Raw genomic sequence first — 23,300 nt, forward strand, 5'->3', positions numbered from 1 at the left:
CCACTGTGACCTGTACGCTCTCGTTGGCTGGCCCTCGCTTCATACTCGTCGCCATACCCACTGGCTCCAGGTCATCTACAAGACCCTGCTAGGTGAAGTCCCCCCTTATCTTCAATGCCATTCAACTCTCCTTCCGTGGTCTCCAACTGCTCCTAAACACAAGTAAAACTAAATGCATGCTCTTCAACCGATCGCTGCCTGCACCTGCCCGCCTGTCCAGCATCACTTCTCTGGACGGTTCTAACTTAGAATTTGTGGACAACTACAAATACCTAGGTGTCTGGTTAGACTGTAAACTCTCCTTCCAGACTCACATCAATCATCTCCAATCCAAAGTTAAATCTAGAATTGGCTTCCTATTTCGCAACAAAGCATCCTTCACTCATGCTGCCAAACATACCCTCGTAAAACTGACCATCCTACCAATCCTCGACTTCGGTGATGTCATTTACAAAATAGCCTCCAATACCCTACTCAACAAGCTGGATGCAGTCTATCACAGTGCCATCCGTTTTGTCACCAAAGCCCCATATACTACCCACCACTGCGACCTGTACGCTCTCGTTGGCTGGCCTTCGCTTCATAATCGTCGCCAAACACATTGGCTCCAGGTCATCTACAAGACCCTGCTAGGTAAAGTCCCCCCTTATCTCCGCTCACTGGTCACCATAGCAGCAACCACCTGTAGCACGCGCTCCAGCAGGTATATCTCTCTGGTCACCCCTAAAGCCAACTCCTCCTTTGGTCGTCTCTCCTTCCAGTTCTCTGCTGCCAATGACTGGAACGAACTACAAAAATCTCTGAAACTGGAAACACTTATCTCCCTCACTAGCTTTAAGCACCAGCTATCAGAGCAGCTCCCAGATCACTGCACCTGTACATAGCCCATCTATAATTTAGCCCAAACTACTACCTCTTCCCCTACTGTATTTATTTATTTTATTTATTTTGCTCCTTTGCACCATATTATTTATATTTTAACTTTGAACTTTCTTCAAACTACAAATCTACCATTCCAGTGTTTTACTTGCTATACTTTATTTATTTTGCCACCATGGCCTTTTTGCCTTTACCTCCCTTATCTCACATCATTTGCTCACATTGTATATAGTCTTATTTTTTCTACTGCATCATTGATTGTATGTTGTTTTAGTCCATGTGTAACTCTGTGTTTTTGTATGTTGTCGAACTGCTTTGCTTTATCTTGGCCAGGTCGCAATTGTAAATGAGAACTTGTTCTCAACTTGCCTACCTGGTTAAATAAAGGTGAAATAAATAAATAAATAAATAAAAAATCTCCGCTCACTGGTCACCATAGTAGCACGCGCTCCAGCAGGTATATCTCTCTGGTCACCCCCAAAGCCAATTCCTCCTTTGGCCGTCTCTCCTTCCAGTTCTCTGCTGCCAATGACTGGAACGAACTACAAAAATCTCTGAAACTGGAAACACTTATCTCCCTCACTAGCTTTAAGCACCAGCTGTCAGAGCAGCTCACTGCACCTGTACATAGCCCATCTATAATTTAGCCCAAACAACTACCTCTTCCCATACTGTATTTATTTATTTATTTTGCTCCTTCGCACCCCATTATTTCTACCTAGCACTTTCTTCCACTACAAATCTACCATTCCAGTGTTTTTACTTGCTATGTTGTATTTACTTTGCCACCATGGCCTTTTTTGCCTTTACCTCCCTTATCTCATCTGATGTGGAATTGGAGACAATTGGGAGCGGAGAGATTGACCATCATTCTAAGATAAAAGTTTTAAAAAAAAATCATAATAAAAAGTACATTTGAATGACACTAAGTGGAAGTGTTTTTACTACTAATGCCGGTTTGCCTGAGGCTGATGCCGTGCAGGTGTTTGTACACATGCATATACACACACACACACACACTCATTCAAATAAACACATACATGGTTGAGGGACAGCTATTGGGGAACTGTGGGGGGGGATCTTCTTCACGTTTTTTGGCCTGGTGGTAGATCGGTCAACATGCCCTTGAGCAGGGCATTGACCCTGGATGCTTCTGTGTGTCGCTCTGAACAGGAATCTGTTGGATGACTGGTGTGGTGTAGTTGTTGAGCGGCTTCACTGCAAGTATATTGTATGTTTCGAATATTCAATAAAATAAAAAATATAAATATTTTTAAAATGTCATAGTGTTAATGGTTTGCCTAACTTGGTGAGATAATGTTCAGAGAATCCATTTTGGCAATTTGGTTAAAGAATACATTTTGTGAAAATATTATCAATTTTTAAAGCAGCAATACTCCCCCATGTTTCTTCCAACTACAGTGTACGATATGCCATTTTGAAGCGCTGAGTCTGTACTTTAATCCAATGTAAAAATAATAATAATTAAATTACAATTTTAGAACATAAGACTGAAAAGAGATGGTCACATTTGCATTCAACTTTCAATATGGGGGCAAACGGCAAAAAAGGGATGATTTCTGACCAATTGTGTCAGGAATCTAAATGTACCTCTCTGATGTGACATTACTCACACTGATAGTTGATAAAGCAGTGGGCAGCCAGCAGCTTAAGAGAGTGCACCTCAAACAGAACCCTGTGAAACAGCAGGTCATGGGCCGTGGGTCTCTTTTTGGCATCCATGCGTACACATGACTGGGTGAACTCCTGTAACAGACGAGGGAAAGGGAGGTGCATAGAGAGTTACTACTACCATGGGTGGAATTGTGTGGAACGTGGTGATTTTTAAATATACAGTGCATTCTGAAAGTATTCAGAACCCTTCACTTTTTCTACATTTTGCTACGTTACAGCCTTATTCTAAAATTGATTGAATAAATGTTTTCCCCTCATCAATCTACACACAATACCCCATAATGCCAAAGCAAAAACAGGTGTTTACATTTTTTTCTTTTTAAATAATCTAATTTATAAAAAACGAAAATACCTTATTTACATAAGTATTCAAACCCTTTGCTCGGAGACTCTAAATTGAGCTCACGTGCATTCTGTTTCTATTGAGCATCCTTGAGATGTTTCTACAATTTGATTGGAGTCCACCTGTTGTAAACTCAATTTATTGGACATGATTTGGAAAGGCACACACACCTGACAGTGCATGTCAGCGCAAAAACCAAGCCATGAGGTCGAAGGAATTGTCTGTAACGCTCTAAGACAGGATTGTGTCAAGGCACAGATCTGGGGAAGGGTACCAAAACATTTCTGTAGCATTGAAGGTCCCCAAGAACACAGTGGTCTCCATCATTCTTAAATGGAAGAAGTTTAGAACCACCAAGACTCTTCCCAGAGCTGGACGCCCAGCCAAACTGAGCAATCAGGGCAGAAGGGCCTTGGTCAGGGAGGTGACCAAGAACCCGATGGTCACTCTGACAAAGCTGCAGAGTTCCTCTGTGGAGATGGGCGAATCTTCCAGAAGGACAACCATCTCTGCATCACTCCATGAAATCAGGCCTTTATGGTAGTGGCTAGATGGAAGCCACTCCTCAGTAAAAAAGGCACATCACAGCCAGCTTGGAGTTTGCCAAAAGGCACCTAAATACTCGCAGACCATGAGAATCAAGATTCTCTGGTCTGATGAAACCAAGATATACTCTTTGGCCTGAATGCCAAGTGTCATGTCTGGAGGAAACCTGGCACCATCCCAACGGTGAAGCATGGTGGTGGCAGCGTCATGCTTTTTCAGTGGCAGGGACTGGGAGACTAGTCAGGATCGAGGGAAAGATGAACGGAGCAAAGTACAGAGAAATCCTTGATAAAAACCTGTTCCAGAGCGCTCAGGACCTCAGACTGGGGTGAAGGATCACCTTCCAACAGGACAACGACCCTAAGCACACAGCCAAGACAACGCAGGAGTGGCTTCAGGACAAGTCTCTGAATGTCCTTGAGTGGCCCAGCCAGAGTCCGGACTTGAATACGATCTAACATCTCCGTAGAGACCTGAAAATAGCTGTGCAGCGACACTCCCCATCCAACCTGACAGAGCTTGGGAGGATCTGTAGAGAAGAATGGGGAAAAACTCCAAATACATGTGTGCCAAGCTTGTAGTGTCATACCCAAGAAGACTTGAGGCTGTAATCGCTGCCAAAGGTGCTTCAACAAAGTACTGAGTAAAGGGTCTGAATACTTATGTAAATGTATTATTTCCAGTTCTTATTATTGGGTATTGTGTGTAGATTGACGGGAAAAACCCCCCCAATTTAAACCAATTTTAGAATAAGGCTTTCCGAATGCACTATACTGTGTATATATATATATATATATATATATATATATATATATATAAATATAAATAAAATGCATTTACAAGCTTTATTGATTGATTGATTAAGGATAGATATGTAGATGGGGAGAAGATAAGAAAACAAAGTGAGTGGTGGAACACGGATCGAACCACTGCCTTCATATGTGGTCCAGGGGCGGTAACACTACTACTAGAATAGGCCATGGCGCGATTTAGTGCTGATGGGTTCTGACTTCTAAACTTGAAAATATTAAATACCCTTATTCATGTCACTGTTATACATCAGGGATCCTATGGGAAGGAAAATGGCCACAGTCTGGTACAAGTCAACAGGACAGCTGTGAGTTTGGGAGTAGTAAGGAATTTGGGCAGAAAAATCAGGTCAGATGAAGTGAGGAAGAACAGATATCACTAAAGTTCTGTCTAGCAACAGAGGTGTTTTGACTGTTCAGATGTGTACTGAGGAGACTCGGCATAGGAGAAAGGATTAAATACCAGTACATGTGTGAATATATGTCTTTGTCTGTTCAGCTGTCTGACCCTTTGGGTGAATAAACTTTGTTTGAGCTTTAATAAAATCGTCCGTGAGTTTTTACAGAGGAACTTGGTATTTAGAGGAACTGGGTAATTAGAAGGAACCATAGCCTCTGGTGAAAAAAGATGACGAGTAACGTAAAATATAGCATTACGGCTGCTGACATCTTTCCTACAATGTGCTTATATAAACGGCCTGTCATCTTTCACAGAGTTACTACAAACACTTGGTAGGAAGGAAGAAATGTGTCATGGGAATTAGAGAGAAACGTGGCTTCAGTGACTGACGAAGATGACACACCGACAGTTTGACTCAATGTACTATAGTATTGTAGCAGCTGCTAACTTTCTTTCACACATTTACCACTACAGTACAATGAATCCCTAGGAGTTGTATAACTGGAGATTCTAATATTCCATAATTATTGGTTATTAATCCCAATTTTTCCAGAATGAACACACAGTGGTTAAAGTCATTGCACACCACTGCATTACGGCAGTGTGTCTTCTTAATTTACTTTTGGGATAATGCTGGCATCCTGGCGGAAGCAACCATTTTACTGAAGCGAAAAAATGAATAATCTATGTTGTGCGTGTTCAACTGCTGAAATAAGTGAACGTTGCAAAGTGAAGGGAATATACCAGCTAATGTAGCACTAACCCAGCAGGCAAAATTTGGCACATGGCACCTTAATGACGTTTTCTGGTTGAGATGACGTCATATAGCCAGATGACCTGGTTCTAACAGTTGGTTAAGACATAGTTTTTCATGACAAGACGTCATGTGAAAGATGTCATTATTGGTTTTTATCTGGGTCACACCGGTTGTATACGTTTTGTTAGCGTCTTTTTAGACGTGTTGTTAATGTCTTTTTAACAACCAGAAAACTCTTTCTTATACAAGCAGTATACAACAGTGGAGGCTTCTGAGCGAAGGGCGGCTCATAATAATGTTCCGGAATGGAGTGAATGGAATGGTATTCATGTGTTTAATTCCATTATATTCACTCCATTCCAGCAATTATACTCCATTTCAGCCTTTATTATGAGCCGTCCTGCCCTCAGCAGCCTCCACTGGTATACAACCAGTATATGGTCCCATGTGGCTCAGTAGGTAGAGCACGGCACTTGTGTAAATATGACTCAAATGTAAATATGAAGTCATAAAATAACTAATATGAAAGCAACCAGGTTTTGCCCTGTGGGAAATGACTAACTTTAGGCACGCCATCACTGCGTATGCCCACTACTCCTGCGCGACTTGCCTTTATGAGCGGGTCCTCTAAAGACTGGGCGGCGTTGGTTATAGCCTCTTTGGATACCACAGTGTCCCCATTGGCCTGGATCTCCAACACTGCCATCTAAAGTTGGGGAGGACAAAACAAAATGTGCTGGGTCGTGTTAATTAGGACAAAACAACGGTAAAACACAACGGTAAAACAGAAAGCTAAAATGGGCGGGTCTTATTATAATGAACAAGACTAGATTGTCCCTCCCTCTTTCAGTCTGTTTTCTTCCGTTTGGTACCTAATGAACACGACCCTTATTTTGCATTTGTGATTAATATTATGCATCAGTAGGCAAAAAAAAAAGGAGAAACATTTTTAATCGGAAAATGAGAACGGCTTATCAGACGAGTTCAGGTAAAACAGAAAGTTTTTTCCTGTTTCGTGTCTATTGAACATAACATAAGTATGGGTTTCAATTAACATCTGTGACATACACTATATCACACACAAAATGATGTGGACACCCCTCAAATTAGTGAATTCAGCTATTTCAGCCACAACCGTTGCTGACAGGTGTATAAAATCGAGCACACAGCCATGCAATCTCCATGGACAAACATTGGCAGTAGAATGGCCTTACGGAAGGGCTCAGTGACTTTCAACGTGGCACCGCCATAGGATGTCACCTTTCCAACAAGTCAATTTGTCAAATTTCTGCCCTGCTTGAGCTGCCCCAGTCAACTGTAAGTCAAATCAAATGTTTTGTCACATGCGCCGAATACAACAGGTATTCGGCATACAACAGGTACAACCTTACAGTGAAATGCTTACTTACAAGCCCTTAACCAACAATGCAGTTAAGAAAATATTTAGTAAATAAACGAAATAAAAAATAAATAAAAATAACAATAAGGCTATATACAGGGGATACCGGTACTGAGTCAATGTGCGGGGGTACAGGTTAGTTGAGGTAATTTCTACATGTAGGGAGGGGTAAAGTGACTATGTATAGATAAAACAGAGTAGCAGCAATGTAAAAACAAAGTGGGGGTCAAAGTAAATAGTCTGGGTAGCCATTTTATTAATTGTTCAGTCTTGTGGCTTGGGGGTAGAAGCTGTTGAGGAGCCTTTTGGTCCTAGACTTGGCGCTCCGGTACCGCTTGCCGTGCGGTAGCAGAGAGAACAGTCTATGACTTGGGTGACTGGAGTCTGACAATTTTATGGGCCTTCCTCTGACACCGCCTACTATATAGGTCCTGGATTGCAGGAAGCTTGGCCCTAGTGATGTATTGGGCCGTATGCACTACCCTCTGTAGCGCCTTACGGGCAGATGCTGAGCAGTTGCCATACCAGGCAGTGATGCAACTGGTCAGGATGCTCTCGATGGTACAGCTGTATAACTTTGAGGATCTGGGGAAACATGTCAACTATTTTCAGTCTCCTGAGGGGGAAAAGGTGTTGTGCCGTCTTCACAACTTTGTTGTGTTTGGACCATGATAGTTTGTTCGTGATGTGGACACCAAGGAACTTTGAAACGCTCAACCCGCTCCACTACAGCCCTGTTGATGTGAATGGGGGTGTGTTTGGCCCTCCTTTTCTTGTAGTCCATGATCATTTCCTTTGTCTTGCTCACATTGAGGGAGAGGTTGTTGTCCTGGCACCACACTGCCAGGTCTCTAACCTCCTCCCTATAGGCTGTCTCAACATAGTCGGTGATCAGGTCTACCACCGTTGTGTCGCCAGCAAACTTGATGGCGTTGGAGTCATGCGTGGCCACACAGTTGTGGGTGAACAGGGAGTACAGGAAGGGACTCAGGACGCACCCCTGTGTGGCCCCCATGTTGAGGATCAGCGTTGCAGATGTGTTGTTGCCTACCTTTACCACCTGGGGGTGGCCTGTCAGGAAGTCCAGGATCCAGTTGCAGAGGGAGGTGTTTAGTCCCAGTGTCCTGAGCTTAATGATTAGCTTTGTGGGCACTATGGTGTTGAACGCTGAGCTGTAGTCAATGAAAAGCATTCTCACATAGGTGTTCCTTTTGTCCAGGTGGGAAAGGTCAGTGTGAAGTGCAATTGAGATTGTGTCATCTGTGGATCTGTTGGGGTGGTATGCAAATTGGAGTGGGTCTAGGGTTTCTGGGATGATGGTGTTAATATGAGCCCTTCAAAGCACATGGCTACAGACGTGAGTGCTACAGAGCGTTAGTCATTTAGGCAGGTTACCTTCACTTTCTTGGACACAGGGACTACGGTGGTCTGCTTGAAACATAGGTATTACAGACTCAGTCAGGGAGAGGTTGAACATGTCAGTGAAGACCCTTGCCAGTTGATCCACCCATGCTCTGAATACACATCCTGGTAATCCATCTGAATGTTGACCTGTTTATAGGTCTTACATGAGCTACGGAGAGCGTGATCACACAGTTGTCCGGAACAGCTGGTGCTCTCATGCATGTTTCGGTGTTGCTTGCCTCGAAGCGATCATAAAAAAAGGCATTTGCCCATCTAGTAGGCTCGCATCACTGGCAGCTCGCAGCTGGGTTTCCCTTTGTAGTCCGTAATCGTTTGCAAGCCCTGCCCCGTCGATGAGCGTCAGAGCCGGTATAGTAGGATCCAATCTTAGTCCTCTATTGATGCTTTTCCTGTTTGATGGTTCATCTGAGGGCATAGTGGAACTTCTTATAAGCGTCCTGATTAGTGTCCCAATCTTTGAAAGCGGTAGCTCTAGCCTTTAGCTCGGTGTGGATGTTGCCTGTAATCCATGGCTTCTGGTTGGGATATGTACGTACGGTCACTGAGGGGACGACATCGTCGATACACTTATTGAAGCCGGTGACTGAGGTGGTATACTCCTCAATGCCATTGGATGAATCTCAGAACATATTCCAGTCTGTGCTAGCAAAACAGTCCTGTAGCGAAGCATCCGCATCATCTGACCACTTCCGTATTGAGCGAGTCACTGGTACTTCCTGCTTTAGTTTTTGCTCGTATGCCTTAATCAGGAGGATAGAATTATTGTCAGATTTTCCAAATGGAGGGCGAGGGAGCTTTGTTGGTGTCTGTGTGTGGAGTAAAGGTGGTCTAGAGTTATTTTCCCTCTGGTTGCACATGTGAAATGCTGGTAGAAATGAGGTAAAACAGATTTAAGTTTGCCTGCATTAAAGTTCCATGCCACTAGGAGCACCACTTCTGGATGAGCATTTTATTTTTTGCTTATGGCCTTATACAGCTGCTTGAGTGCGGTCTTAGTGCCAGCGTCAGTTTGTGGTGGTAAATAGACGGCTACAAAAAAACATTACAATTTCTATCGGCGGTGTTAAGAAGCCACGGCATGTTTCTCAGGACGCAGCGCGGGCATGTTTCTCAGGACGCATGACTCGACCTTTGCATCTCCCGAGCCCGTTGGGGGGGAGGGGTTTGCAGTGATGAGACAAGAACGTAATCACGATATTGGGGAGAAAAAAAATATAAAAAAAATAAATAGTTTGTCGAGATCGGTGTGGAAGAACTTGACTGGCCTGCACAGAGCCCTGACCTCAACCCCATTGAACATCTTTCGGATGAATTGGAATGGCGACTGCGAGCCAGGCCTAAATCGCCCAACACCACCAATTCTCTTGTGGCTGAATGGAAGCAAGTCCCCACAGCAATGTTCCAACATTACATTTACATTTACATTTTAGTCATTTAGCAGACGCCCTTATCCAGAGCGACTTACAGTAGTGAATGCATACATTTCATTTCATACATTATTTTTCTGTGCTGGCCCCCCATGGGAATCGAACCCACAACCCTGGTGTTGCAAACACCATGCTCTACCAACTGAGCTACAGGGAAGGCTAGTGCAAAGCCTTCCCAGAAGAGTGGAAGCTGTTATACCAGCAAAAGGGGGGTGGGAGGGACCAACTCAATATTAATGCCCGCGATTTTGGAATGAGATGTTCAACAACGAGCAGGTGTCCACATACACTACATGACCAAAAGTATCAAAAGGGTATTTGGTTGTTTATTATTGGAACACTGCAAGAGAAAGTGTTTGTGTCGGCGTAGAGTGAAGTTCACCCTAGACGCTGATCCTAAATCTGTACCTAGGGGGAAACTTCACCCCGGATTGTTTTGTCTTACCTCCAGGGTACATATGCCAAAGGCGAAGATGTCAATAGAGCAAACATCCTCAGCCACTAAAACAGAATAGTGTAGGAGAAAGATAGAGACACAGAGAGAGCATGAGACAGAGCATGTGAGACAGAGAGACAAGGGGAGAAGGAAAAAGAAAAGGTTATTTAGAGACCCTTTGTCTGAATTACACAATTTGAAGACAGCTCAATGTACACTACACAAAAACAATTTACAAAACAAAGCATATAAAATATGACAAATCAAACCAAGCTTTATTTATATAGCACATTTCAGACATGGAATCCAACGCAATGCCCTTAACAGGAAACATAATATTTACTACACAAGCATAGACGATAAAAAACTAAAATAATAAAAACTGAACGACTAAAAAGCACCCTAAGGAAAAGCAAAGCTAAAGAGGTGTGTTTTAAGATGTATTTTAAATATGTCCACAGTTTCAGCCCCCCTCAGGTTCTCTATCAGGCTATTCCAGAGGCTGGGGGCATAATAACTAAAGGCTGCCTCTCCATGCCTCTTGGTCCCCCTCAGGTTCTCTGGCAGGCTATTCCAGAGGCTGGGGGCATAGTAACTAAAGGCTGCTTCTCCATGCCTCTTGGTCCCCCTCAGGTTCTCTATCAGGCTATTCCAGAGGCTGGGGGCATAGTAACTAAAGGCTGCTTCTCCATGCCTTTTGGTCCTAGGCTTTGGGATAGTTAAAAGGCCAGGGACAGAGGACCTGAGGAACCTAGTGGGAACATAACTTAAAAGCATGTCTGACATGTATTGGGGTGCACAATGGTGGATTGATTTAAAATCCAATAGAATAATCTTAAAATGTATTCTAAAACTCACAGGCAGTCAGTGCAGAGACCTTAAAACCGGTGTAATGTGTGCTCTCCGTCTGGTCTTGGTCAGTACCCACGCTGCAGCATTCTGTATGTTTTGCAGTTGACCAATGGCATTCTTGGGTAGACCAGACAGGAGAGCATTACAGTAGTAGTCAAGCCTGCTTGTAATAAAAGCATGGATGAGTCTCTGTCAGCCTGAGAGAAACAGATGCACATTGGCAATGTTCCTCAGGTGGTAAAAAGCTGTCACATTCCTAAATTGTGATTCGAAATTTAGCTCGGAATGTAAAATAACACCTAGGTTTCTTGTCCGTGAATTATAATGTGTGGCTAGATTCTCCCTCTGTGCTTTGGCTCCAACAATAAGTATCTCGGTCTTGTCTTAATTTAGCTGGAGGAAGTTGTGAGCCACCCAATTATTTATTTACATCACCAATACAGTCTAATAATTTATCCATGGAGCTAAAATCCTCTGGTGACACAGAAATGTAAAGTTGTGTACCGTCTACGTAGAAGTGAAAATCAATGCTGTGCTTTCTGATAACGCTGCCAAGGGTTAACATATATAAACTGAACAGCACCGGACTCAGTACCGGAAATAGAACCTTGTGGAATGTATTTTCTCTGAGTTATGTTCACCAAGGGTGAAAAAACACCCCAGTTCTAAACCAATTTAGAACTGGACTGGAGAGGCCAAACCACGTCTCCACAGTCTGCCCAGAAGGACATCACATGGTCAACAGTGTCGAATGCAGCACTTAAATCTAAGAGTACAAGGACAGAGAGCTGTTTGGCGTCTGATGGCTAAGATAATTTACCACGTTAACTAAGGCGGTCTCTGTGTTGGGCATGAAAACCAGATTGTAATTGTAAAAAAAAAAAAAAGTGACTGCTGTTTGAACACCAAGTTTGCTTAATAATGGAAGGTTGGCGATTGTCCGAAAATTGCTAAGAGCATTAGACTATTTACTGAACAAAAATAAAATGCAACATGTAAGTTTATATCCAGGCTGTATCAGAACTGACCGTGATTGGGAGTCCCATAGGGCGGCACACAATTGGCCCAGTGTTGTCCAGGTTTGGCCAGTGTAGGCCGTCATAGTAATGAACAAATTCTTATTTACTGACTTGCCTCGTTAAATAAAGGTTCAATTAAAAAAATTAAGTGTTGGTCCCATGTTTCATGAGTTGAAATAAAATATCCCAGAAATGTTCCTTACACTCAAAAAGCTTATTTCTCAAAAATGTTGTGTACATTAATTTCCATCCCTGTTAGTGAGCATTTCTCCTTTGCCAAGATAATGATCGTTACACAGGTGCACCTTGTGCTGGGGAAAATAAAAGGCCACACAACACAATGCTGCCTCCAATGTTGTTTTAGAGAATTTGGCAGTTTGGCAGGCCTTACAATCGCAGACCACGTGTAACGACACTAGCCTGGGACCTTCACATCTGGCTCCTTAACCTGTGAGATCATCTGAGACCAGTCACCCAGACGGATGATGAAACTGAGGAGTATTTCTGTCTGTAATAAAGCCCTTTTGTGGGGAAAAACTCATTCGGATTGGTTGGTTCTGGCTCCCAAATGGATGGGCCTATGCTCTCCCAGGCCCACCCATGGCTGCACACCTGTCCAGTCATGTGAAATCCATAGATTAGGGCCTAATGAATGTTTCAATTGACTGATTTCCTTCCTATGAACTGTAACTCAGTAAAATCATTGAAATTGTTGAATATTGCGTTAATATTTTGGTTCAGTACAGATTGATTTTCTTCAGAACGGTTTTTAACATATGCACTTTCCTCACTGCACTAAAAACTGCTATGAACAGGGAGTGGTTAACAATAGCTTACATTTCTTCAGATATACTATTAAAAACTGTTTTGAAGGTGTTGGGGATAGGATCGAGAAGGCTTAAGTTGTGATATCACTTTCCTGAGCATGTCTGTGTCAACCAGGGGTAATAAATCCATAGTGCCTTCTCATCAGGTTTTGCTTTACTGATCACCAACATTAGGCTGGGTATCTCTGAAATATGCTGCAAACTCATCACATTTAGATGTGGAGGAAAGTACACATAGGTTTGCAGGGGTAGGATTTATCAGGCCGTCAATGGTGGAGAAGAGCACTCTCTAATTACTCTGATTAATAGTGATCAAGTTAGTAAAATGAGCCTGTCTGGCTTTCATAATTGCATTGTTATACATGTCAAGTTGCTCTCTCAGAATATCATAATGGACCTGCAACTTTGACTTTCTCCACTTCCGCTCTGCCTTTCTGTAATTTCTCTAATGTATCAGTTTCCTCACTCATCCAAAGGGCTCTCCTTTTGGATGTGGCCTTTTTCAACCTTACTGGAGCTATGGCATCAATGGTTGCCCTTCATTTGTTATTAAAGTTAACTAAATTATCATAAGAGAAAGCAGAATAGGTGGTGGAGTATTGTTCATACACACGAGCCAAAATAAGAGCTACATCAAATGCATGAGGAGTAGATAGAGTTAAAGGGAGAGTAAGAAAGATGGGAGATACACAGACACTTACAGCCGTATTCAGGAGCAAAATAGTGCTGGTTCGTTTCATCATCCCGATGATGCTGCACATTTCCGTAGATCGCCTCTGGGAAAACTAGGAATGGGACAAAAAGACCAGAGTAAAAAAAAAATAATAAGTTCACACTATCAAACAGATTATATTCGCAACTGCTCTTCAACAGTTTAATAGGTTATGTAAAAAAACAGAGTTTTTTTTGACCAAGTGAAGGGTAGTCTTGAGAACATAAACCACAACAGAATTTATTTCCTAAAATACTAGTGGATTGTAGACTAGAGGGGGGGGGGGGGGGGGGGGGGGGGGGGAACAGTGACAAATAGGATTCTTACCATTGACAAACAGCCTATGCCACACTGTGGATGTACAGTGGCTACACTAGTGGATTGTAGACTAGAGGGGGGGGGGGGGGGGGGGAAACAGTGACAAATAGGATTCTTACCATTGACAAACAGCCTATGCCACACTGTAAACAAAACAGAAAGACACAGAGAATTCAAACAAATGATCATGCCCCAAGAGAAAAACCGAGGAAAAGTCACGTATTTATTCAATTATATACAGTACCAGTCAAAAGTTTGGACACACCTACTCATTCAAGGGTTTTTCTTTTTACAACGTAAAATAATAGCGAAGACATCAAAACTATGAAATAACACATATGGAATCATCTAGTAACCAAAAAAAAGTGATAAACAAGTCAAAATATATTTTTAGGAGATTCTTCAAAGTAGCCAGCCACCCTTTGCCTTGATGACAGCTTTGCACACTCTTGGCATTCTCTAAACCAGCTTCATGAGGTAGTCACCTGGAATGCATGTCAATTAGTTAGTGGAATATCTTTCCTTCTTAATGCATTTGAGCCAATCAGTTGTGTTGTGACAAGGTAGGGGTGGTATACAGAAGATGGTCTTTTACAAAATTGGGCTAAGTCCATATTATGGCAAGAACAGCTCAAATAAGCAGAGAAACAACAGTCCATCAATACTTTACTTAAGAACTTTGAAAGTTTCTTCAAGTGCAGTTGCAAAAATCAACAAGCCCCCTGATGAAACTCTCATGAGGACTGACCACAGGAAAGGAAGACCCAGAGTTACCTCTGCTGCAGAGAATAAGATCATTAAAAGTTGCCAGCTTCAGAAATTGCAGCCCAAATAAATGCTTCAGAGTTCAAGTAACAGACACATTTCAACATCAACTGTTTAGAGGAGACTGGTCAAATTGCTGCAAAGAAACCACTACCAAAGGGACACCAATAAGAAGCGTCTTGTTTGGGCCAAGAAACATGAGCAATGGACAGACTGGTGGAAATCTGTCCTTTGGTCTGATGAGCCCAAAGGGTAGCTACTTTGAAGAATCTAAAATATATTTTGATTTGTTGAACACTTTTTTTGGTTACTACATGATTCCATATGTTATTTTATATAGTTTGGATGTCTTCACTATTATTCTACAATGTAGAAAATAGTAAAAAGAAAAGAAAAACCCTTCAATGAGTTTTGACTGGTACTGTATATATATATATATATATATATATATATATATATATATATATATATATATATATATATATACACACACATACTAGTACTGTAATCCCCATTCAACTTAATAGAATGTGATATCACTGTAGGTCAGTTAGAGGGGTACGTTAGTAACAGCCGTCTTTTATTACCGTTGTTTTTTGGTGATTAGATAAACACCTGCGTTGTAATTCTCCAATCTTTTCCCTACAAGTGTCCACTTGTGCACTACCTCTGATGGTTTTAAAGGCATAGCATTTCCTTTTAAATCCAACTAGCGTCAGGGAAAACAGTGGAGTACTGGGACTCTTCTCCTTGCCCTGTAGACCACATACCCGAGCCGATCTTGATGAGTCCGTTGTGCTGGATAAAGATGGTGTCACACGTCAAGTTGCCATGGACTATGGGCGGGTGGCAGGAATGCAGATAACTGCGGACATAAATTCACATTCATATTAAAACTAACCTTTTTGCGTGCGTGTGATTTCTGTCCTGTGTTAAAATCAATGTCAGTAATATATTATGTCTTGTCATGTGCTGTGTATAAATCTACTTCATAAATCTTCTACAGGATAAACAGTTTCACATCGTTCAGCTTGATGTTGAAGTTGTTCATTTATAGTAGTTAAATATAATACAATTTAAGAAACAAATGTAAACATGGCAGCCAGATCCTCCACTTAACCTGCTGGGATACTGCTTTGTGGAGCCGCCATCTTCGTTTTTCCTCGTGACCATGTGGCGTAAAGTACTTAAGTAAAAATACTTTTTTCAGGTATCTGTACTTTACTTTTTATATGTTTTACTACTTTTACTTCACTACATTCCTGAGGAAAATAAATGTACTTTTTAACTCCATACAATTTCCCTTTGAATGCTTAGCTGGACAGGAAAATTGTCTAATTCACGCACTTAAAAGAGAAAATCCCTGGTCATCCCTACTTCATCTGATCTGGTGGACTCACTAAACACAAATGTTTTGTTTGTAAATTATGTCTGAGTGCTGGAGTGTGCCCCTGGCTATCAGTAAATAATAATAAAAAAAACAAGAAAATCGTGGCATCTGGTTTGCGAGAGTTTTGAGTGACAGGTTGAATGGTGCCGGGTTTCTTACCTCAGAGCTGACAGAATCTGAGTGCACCATCGCTTCCATGCCTAAAAACCGACCACACGTAAGCAGAGAGACAAAAATATGCAAACATAGCTTTACTGAATGACTGTTACATAGATACAAAAACAGTGGCCTCGTTCCAGGCCGTCTACATTGCAGTCATGCAACAAAATCTCACACCGTCTGGATAAGTGTTTAACCTACTGGTGCAATCGGATGCCCTGCTGCAGAGCATTTGAATTGGTTAGTATGTGCAGCGCGACTGCTTAGCGGGGGGTCTGGAATGCATCCAGAGACAAATACAGGATAAGTGACTACGAGAAACCTTCTAAATCCTATATGTTGTGGTAGTTTTAAAGCCAAACACTAGATGGCGCTATTCCCAGTTGAGGTTTGGTGGGGGAGGAGAAAGACGAGTGGGAATGGACCATAGAGATGATAGATCTGACAGCCTGGGTAACGCCATTGAGGCTACCGATAGGAATTACCCACCCACTTGACTACTTTAAAATGGTGGAAGCCCTCAGCCTTTTGGTCATTAGAGGCCTCTTATCATTCTCTATGGAATGGACTCACCTTGACATTCATGGTCTTGTGGTTTTTCTTTGTTTTCTTTAAGAACTGCTTGAGACTGCCTGATGACATGTACTCTGTGATGAAGATCACCTGAGTTCGGAGATAGACATGGAGATATAATGAGTGGAGGGGGGGGGGGACATCAGTGTTCTTGGAAAACCTTGTTTATCCAAAAAGTATAAAATTATATATCCATATACTATAGTCATTGAAATTCACAAGCCGTTTTGAATTTACTTTTTAAAGAAAGGAGGGGAATTACTTCTCCAGGACGCTGACGGTTTGTTCCTGTGTACAGTATGTACTGGTTACCTGTGTACAGTATGTACTGGTTACCTGTGAGTATGTATGAGAGAGAGAGAGAGGAAGAGAAGAGAAAGAGAAAGAGAGAAAGAGAGAAAGAGAGAAAGAGAAAGAGAAAGAGAAAGAGAGAAAGAGAAAGAGAAAGACCAGGGTCATGCGTGCTCATGTCCCTCACCCTCGCCCGACTCTCCCTGGTGTCCAGCCAGTACTTATGGAACTTGACAATGTTGGGGTGATCTACGTGCATCAGGCTCTCAAACATCTCCCTCATTCGATCCTGCAAGACAAACAACCATGAAGACCCACACTTCTGAAATGTTCTATTACCTTTATTTAACTAGGCAAGTCAGTTAAATAACAAATTATCTTATTTACAATGACGGCCTTGGAACAGTGGGTTAACTGCCTTGTTCAGAACGACAGACTTTTACCTTGTCAGCTCAGGGATTCGATCTCACAACCTTTCGGTTACTGGCCCAACGCTCTAACCACTAGCTACCTGCCGCCCCATGAGCACTCGAAGCCGGTTATCCATATCACTCTTTGACAGACACACACAACAAAAATATCTACCTTTCTAGTCCTGCCGGGTCAAACTTTTTTTTTAACCAGATGGTGCCTTTAAATTGTTTTTATTTTAAAATAAAAAAAAATCTGTAAAGGACTATCAAAAAGATACCTCGTGAGATTTGAAGACCTTCTTATCGGAGAACTGCACTTCGTTCCACACCACCTCCACCCCCTCCTCTGTGTCCATGGCCAGTGAGGCAGTCTCGATGCCAGGGACATTCCCCTGACTCACCTACAAAAACAGAGGAAAGCATAGGTCCAAAGTATTAGTCAGCCCTCTTCGAAACTGTTAAAATGCTTCCCTCTGTGGCCTGGTGCTCTAGTGGTAAAGCCTGTCTCCAGCACATGTCTACAATGTCGGCATAGGTTAGAATCTGGCCTACTGTCATATGACACATCTCCATCTTTCCCCATTGTCATCCTCCATCTCCATCTGTTCAACAAAAGTCAAAAATATAAATGTATAATGCTTCCCTCTTTCTTCCCCTCCTTGAGGCAATCACTGATACAAAACAATTGAATGGGTGAAAGCAAGGGTACCACCTCTTAGTTTTCACCAATCCAGACATGTCAGATCAGTGATTACATCAAAGAAAATGAGGATTTGTTAAAAGTATTCAAATGAACCCTGGATTCGTGCTGCATGTTATAGTGGTCCCATGTTCCATGAGCTGAAATAAAAGATCCCAGAAATGTTCCATATGCACAAATGGCTTATTTCTCTAAAATGTTGTGTAGAAATTTGTTTACATCCCTGTTAGCGAGCATTTCTCATTTACCGAGATACTCCATCCACCTGACACGTGTTTGCAGATCAAGAAACGGATTAAAACAGCATGATCATCATTACAAATCACATTTTATTGGTCACATACACATGTTTAACAGATGTTATTGCGGGTGTAGCGAAAATGCTTGTGTTCTAGCTCCAACAGTGCAGTAATATCTAACAATACACACAAATCTAAAAGAATTAAGAATATATAAATATTTGGACGAGCAATGTCGGAGCGGCATAGACTAAAATACAGTAGAATAGTATAGAATACAGTATATACATATGAGATGAGTAATGCAAAATGTGGTTTAATATATATATATATAAACATTAAAGTGGCCAGTGATTTCAAGTCTATGTATATAGGGCAGCAGCCTCTAAGGTGCTAATGATGGCTATTTAACAGTCTGATGGCCTTGAGATAGAAGCTGTTCTTCAGTCTCTCGGGCCCAGCTTTGATGCACCTGTACTAACCTCGCCTTCTGGATGATAGCGGGGTTAACAGGCAGTGGCTCGGGTGGTTGTTGTCCTTGGTCTTTTTGGTCTTCCTGTGACATTGGGTGCTGCCTTCTTCACCACACTGTCTGTGTGGGTGAACCACTTCAGTTTGTCTGTGATGTGTACCCCGAGGAACTTGAAGCTTTCCACCTTGTCCACTGCGGTCCCGTCGATGTGGATAGGGGGCTGCTCCCTCTGCTGTTTCCTGAAGTCCACAATCAGCTCCTTTGTTTTGTTGACGTTGAGTGAGAGGTTATTTTCCTGGCACCACTCTCCCAGGGCCCTCACCTCCTCCCTGTAGGCTGTCTCATCATTGTTGGTAATCAGGCCTACTACTGTAGTGTCGTCTGCAAACTTGATGATTTAGTTGGAGGCGTGCGTGGCCACGTTGTCATGGGTGAACAGGGAGTACAGGAGGAGGCTGAACATGCACCCTTGTGTGTCCCCTATGTTGAGGATCAGCGGAGTGGAGGTGATGTTTCCTACCTTCACCACCTTGGGGTGGCCCGTCAGGAAGTCCAGGACCCAGTTGCACAGGGCGGGGTTCAGACCCAGGGCTCCGAGATTAACGATGAGCTTGGAGGATACTATGGTGTTAAATGCTGAGCTGTAGTCAATGAACTGCATTCTTACATAGGTACAGTGAGGGGAAAAAAGTATTTGATCCCCTGCTGATTTTGTACGTTTGCCCACTGACAAAGAAATGATCAGTCTATAATTTTTTTTACAACAACAAAATACTGGGAAGCGCTGGTGAGCAGCAACATGTGAAGACGCCCTGGATCTGTGCACCAATCCAGGGTGAACAATTTACTATTAATACTTGACCAACACCTCCCCCACCGTGTTCATTTTGTAACGTTTAATATGGAATCGAACCCATTTTACTAATCTGGCTTTTTTCCCCTGAAATTCTTTGTCTTTTAAATTGTAAAATGTCGAGACAACAACGGCCGTGGGCTTACCTGACACGGACTCTGATCCCCGACCTAGCCATGGTAATGGCGGCAATCATTAAATCTGAACAGACTGTGCTAGATAAGGTGGAGTCACTATCCACTGACCTATCCGCACAAATAGCTATTCTCGCCACCGAGGTATACATAAAGATCAACTCCGTTAACAAAGACTTGACAAGACATGACACCCGTCTTAATAGCCTGGAATATGGCGCAAATATTTACTCCGACAAATGGTGACACTGGAAGAGCAAGTCGTCCGGCTATCATCAGATGTCGCCAAACTCTCTTCCAAGGTTGAAGACCTCGAGAACAGACAGTGCCAGGGGAACTGTCACATTTTCGGCGTGAGAGAGGGACTCGAGACCGTAGGCGGAATGCAGCCTACCCTGTCCATAGCTAAACTGCTACAGGAAATTCTAGGCCTCGATTACGCCCCCCACCCTTGACAGGGAGTACAGAAGCATACAGTTCGCACCGAAGAATGGGGAGCCGCCAAGACCCATAGTAGTTAAATGCCACTACCTTCAGGAGGAGGATGTCATCCCTAAGACAACGCGAGCGGCTCCCATCACCCACAATGACCAGGATATTCGCATTTACCCGGACTACACGGCGGTAGTCATGAAGAAGAGGTCAGTCTTCAACGAGGTGAAGGGGCTCCTACACCGCTGTCTGGACACTAAGTTAGGCATTCTTTACCCAGCTATCCTGAAGATCACTACTCCCACCGGCGAGCAGAAGACATTCTTAGACCCAACCAAGGCCAACGAATACATTGTCACGCACATACATCCACAGGAGGACAGGTGACATAATACTAACTAGCCATTTTGGGCTCATACTATGACCCTGCACTAGACGTGATGCTGGCCTTCTAGGCAGAGTTGCAAAGAAAAAGCCATCTTAGACTGGCCAATAAAAATGTAAGATTAAGATGGGCAAAATAACACAGACACTGGACAGAGGAATTCTGCCTAGAAGGCCAGCATCCCAGAGTCACCTCTTCACTGTTGATGTTGAGACTGGTGTTTTGCGGGTACTATTTAATGAAGCTGCCAGTTGAGGACTTGAGGCGTCTGTTTCTCAAACTAGACACTAATGTACTTGTCCTCTTGTTCAGTTGTGCACCAGGGCCTCCCACTCCTCTTTCTATTCTGGTTAGAGCCAGTTTGTGCTGTTCTATGAAGAGAGTAGTACACAGCCTTGTACGAGATCTTCAGTTTCTTGGCAATTTCTTGCATGGAATAGCCTTCATTTCTCAGAACAAGAATAGACTGACAAGTATCAGAAGAAAGTTTTGTTTCTGGCCATTTTGAGCCTTAAATAAAGTTAAGCTTTATTTTGACATCTTGAAAATACACATGCAATATTGTTAAATATTTACAATTCTGTAGTTTGAATTTGGCGCCCTGCACTTTCAATGGATGTTGGTCAGGTCACCTATCCTAGAGTTAACTTCTTATGGATAGGTGGGACTTTTGCGTCAAACATCCAGTGAAATGGCAGAGCGCCAAATTCAAATTACTATAAATATTAAACTTTCATGAAATCACAAGTGCAATACATCAAAATAAAGCTTAACTTGTTGTTAATCCAGCCGCCGTGTCAGATTTCAAAAAGGCTTTACGGCGAAAGCATACCATGCGATTATCTGAGGACAGCGCTCAGCACACAAAACATTAAACAGTTAGCAGCCAAGTAGATTAGTCACGAAAGTCAGAAATAGCAATAAAATGAATCACTTAGCTTTTATGAGCTTCGTATGGTTACTCACAAGACTCCCGGTTACACAATAAATGTTTGTTTTGTTCGATAAAGTCCCTCCTTATATCCAAAAACCTCCATTTTGTTGGCGCATTTTGTTCAGTAATCTAAAGGCAAATGCGGTCACAAGAGGCAGATGAAAATTCCAAATAGTATCAGTAAAGTTCATAGAAACATGTCAAACGATGTTTATAATCAATCCTCAGGTTGTTTTTAGCCTAAATAATCAATATTTCAACCGGACAATAGCGTCTTCAATGTTAAAGAAAAACAACAAAAGGCGCCCTCTCGGGATTGCGCACCAAACAGGTTGGGGACTTTCCACTGGCCTCTCATTGAAACTGCTCATTCTCCCTCATTTTTTAGAATAAAGGCCTGAAACAATGTCTAAAGACTGTTCACAGCTAGTGGAAGCCATAAGGAACGCAATCTGGGTCATAACCATTTATATGGTTGGAAAAACAGCCATTTCAAAATAATAGCACTTCATGGATGGATTTTCCTCAGGTTTTTGCCTGCCATTTCAGTTCTGTTATACTCACATACATTATTTTAACACTTTTGGAAACTTTAGAGTGTTTTCTATCCAAATCTACCAATTATGTGCATATCCTAGCTTCTGGGCGTGAGTAGCAGGCAGTTTACTTTGGGCACGTTTTTCATCCAGACGTGAAAATAGTGCCCCCTATCGAAGAGAGGTTAAACAGTACTCCCTTTTTTTCCCTCCAGTCCACCGCTCATACTCTAGAATTGACTTTTTCCTGCTGGAAAATAGAATTCTTCTTTTTGTAACTAATAGCCAATATCCCAGCATCATTATGTCAGACCATAGAACTGTCCAGCTAGATATCCACGTTCTTGAAAGTACTGTGTCATAATGCACGTGGCGAGTTGACCCACTACTACGATCCTGTAGTGCCTTTAAAAAAATACATATCAACTCACATTGATCTCTTTTTACAGATCAACTGCACCCCTGACTTGTCTCACTCTACTGTGTGGGAGTTGTTAAAAGCATATCTAAGGGGTCAAATTATTTCATACACAGCGTATGACAAACAGCGCACCAAACACTTATCGGAGCTATCGCAACTCATTCTAGATGTGGACAACAGATATGCCTCTTCTCCGATTCCTGAACTCTACAAAGAGAGACTGCTACACAAATCAGAATGACAATTTTTCCACCAAACAAACAGAGCAACTTCTGTTTAAGTCGAGGTAAAAATTCTATGAACATCTCACCAGCTTCGACAATCCGCTGCTAGCAGCACCATACCTGAAATCTGTGTTGCAGTTGATTTAACTTCTACCAATCCCAAAGAAATCAACAATCAATTTAAGCAATTCTACTCTGCTCTTTACTTGTCAGAGGCTCTTCTTGACACATCTCGTATGCATGCATTTCTAGACATCCCCGGTCTCAATTAATATGAACAAACCAACATGGATGCCTCAATGAGTGAAGATGAAGCTACTCTGGAAATCCAGTCCATGCACAGCGGTAAAGCCCCTGGGTCTGATGGCTTCCCTATTGAATTTTTTAAAGCATTCTCCTCTAAATTATCCCTTATCCTCAGCTCAATGTACAATGAAATCCTTTCTAGTCAGAAACTGCCACAGACCCTTACCCAGGGGACTATTTCGATTTTGCTTAAAAAAGGACAAGAATCCCCTAGACTGTGGCTCATACC

General features: G+C 42.4%; 1 protein-coding gene across 3 annotated transcripts in view; it reads right to left on the bottom strand.

Annotated features, from left to right (window-relative positions):
- Nucleotides 1-23,300, bottom strand: part of LOC115170152 (nuclear receptor-binding protein 2) — a 55,716-nt gene that overhangs the window by 11,644 nt on the left and 20,772 nt on the right. The window contains exons 2-11 of one of the 3 annotated variants that reach the window (XM_029726491.1): nucleotides 17,714-17,836; nucleotides 17,210-17,311; nucleotides 16,732-16,821; nucleotides 16,159-16,199; nucleotides 15,380-15,474; nucleotides 13,854-13,877; nucleotides 13,516-13,599; nucleotides 10,126-10,181; nucleotides 6,040-6,135; nucleotides 2,514-2,646 (exon numbers count right to left, since the gene is read on the bottom strand). In XM_029726491.1, the coding sequence (XP_029582351.1) occupies nucleotides 2,514-2,646; nucleotides 6,040-6,135; nucleotides 10,126-10,181; nucleotides 13,516-13,599; nucleotides 13,854-13,877; nucleotides 15,380-15,474; nucleotides 16,159-16,199; nucleotides 16,732-16,821; nucleotides 17,210-17,311; nucleotides 17,714-17,836 (844 nt within the window). Of the gene's footprint in view, nucleotides 1-2,513; nucleotides 2,647-6,039; nucleotides 6,136-10,125; nucleotides 10,182-13,515; nucleotides 13,600-13,853; nucleotides 13,878-13,963; nucleotides 13,988-15,379; nucleotides 15,475-16,158; nucleotides 16,200-16,731; nucleotides 16,822-17,209; nucleotides 17,312-17,713; nucleotides 17,837-23,300 lie in introns of all 3 variants that reach the window. The other 2 variants (XM_029726490.1, XM_029726492.1) reach the window with 2 other exon arrangements.

Source organism: Salmo trutta, chromosome 31 (assembly GCF_901001165.1).
Source record: "Salmo trutta chromosome 31, fSalTru1.1, whole genome shotgun sequence".
Lineage (NCBI taxonomy): Eukaryota > Metazoa > Chordata > Actinopteri > Salmoniformes > Salmonidae > Salmo > Salmo trutta.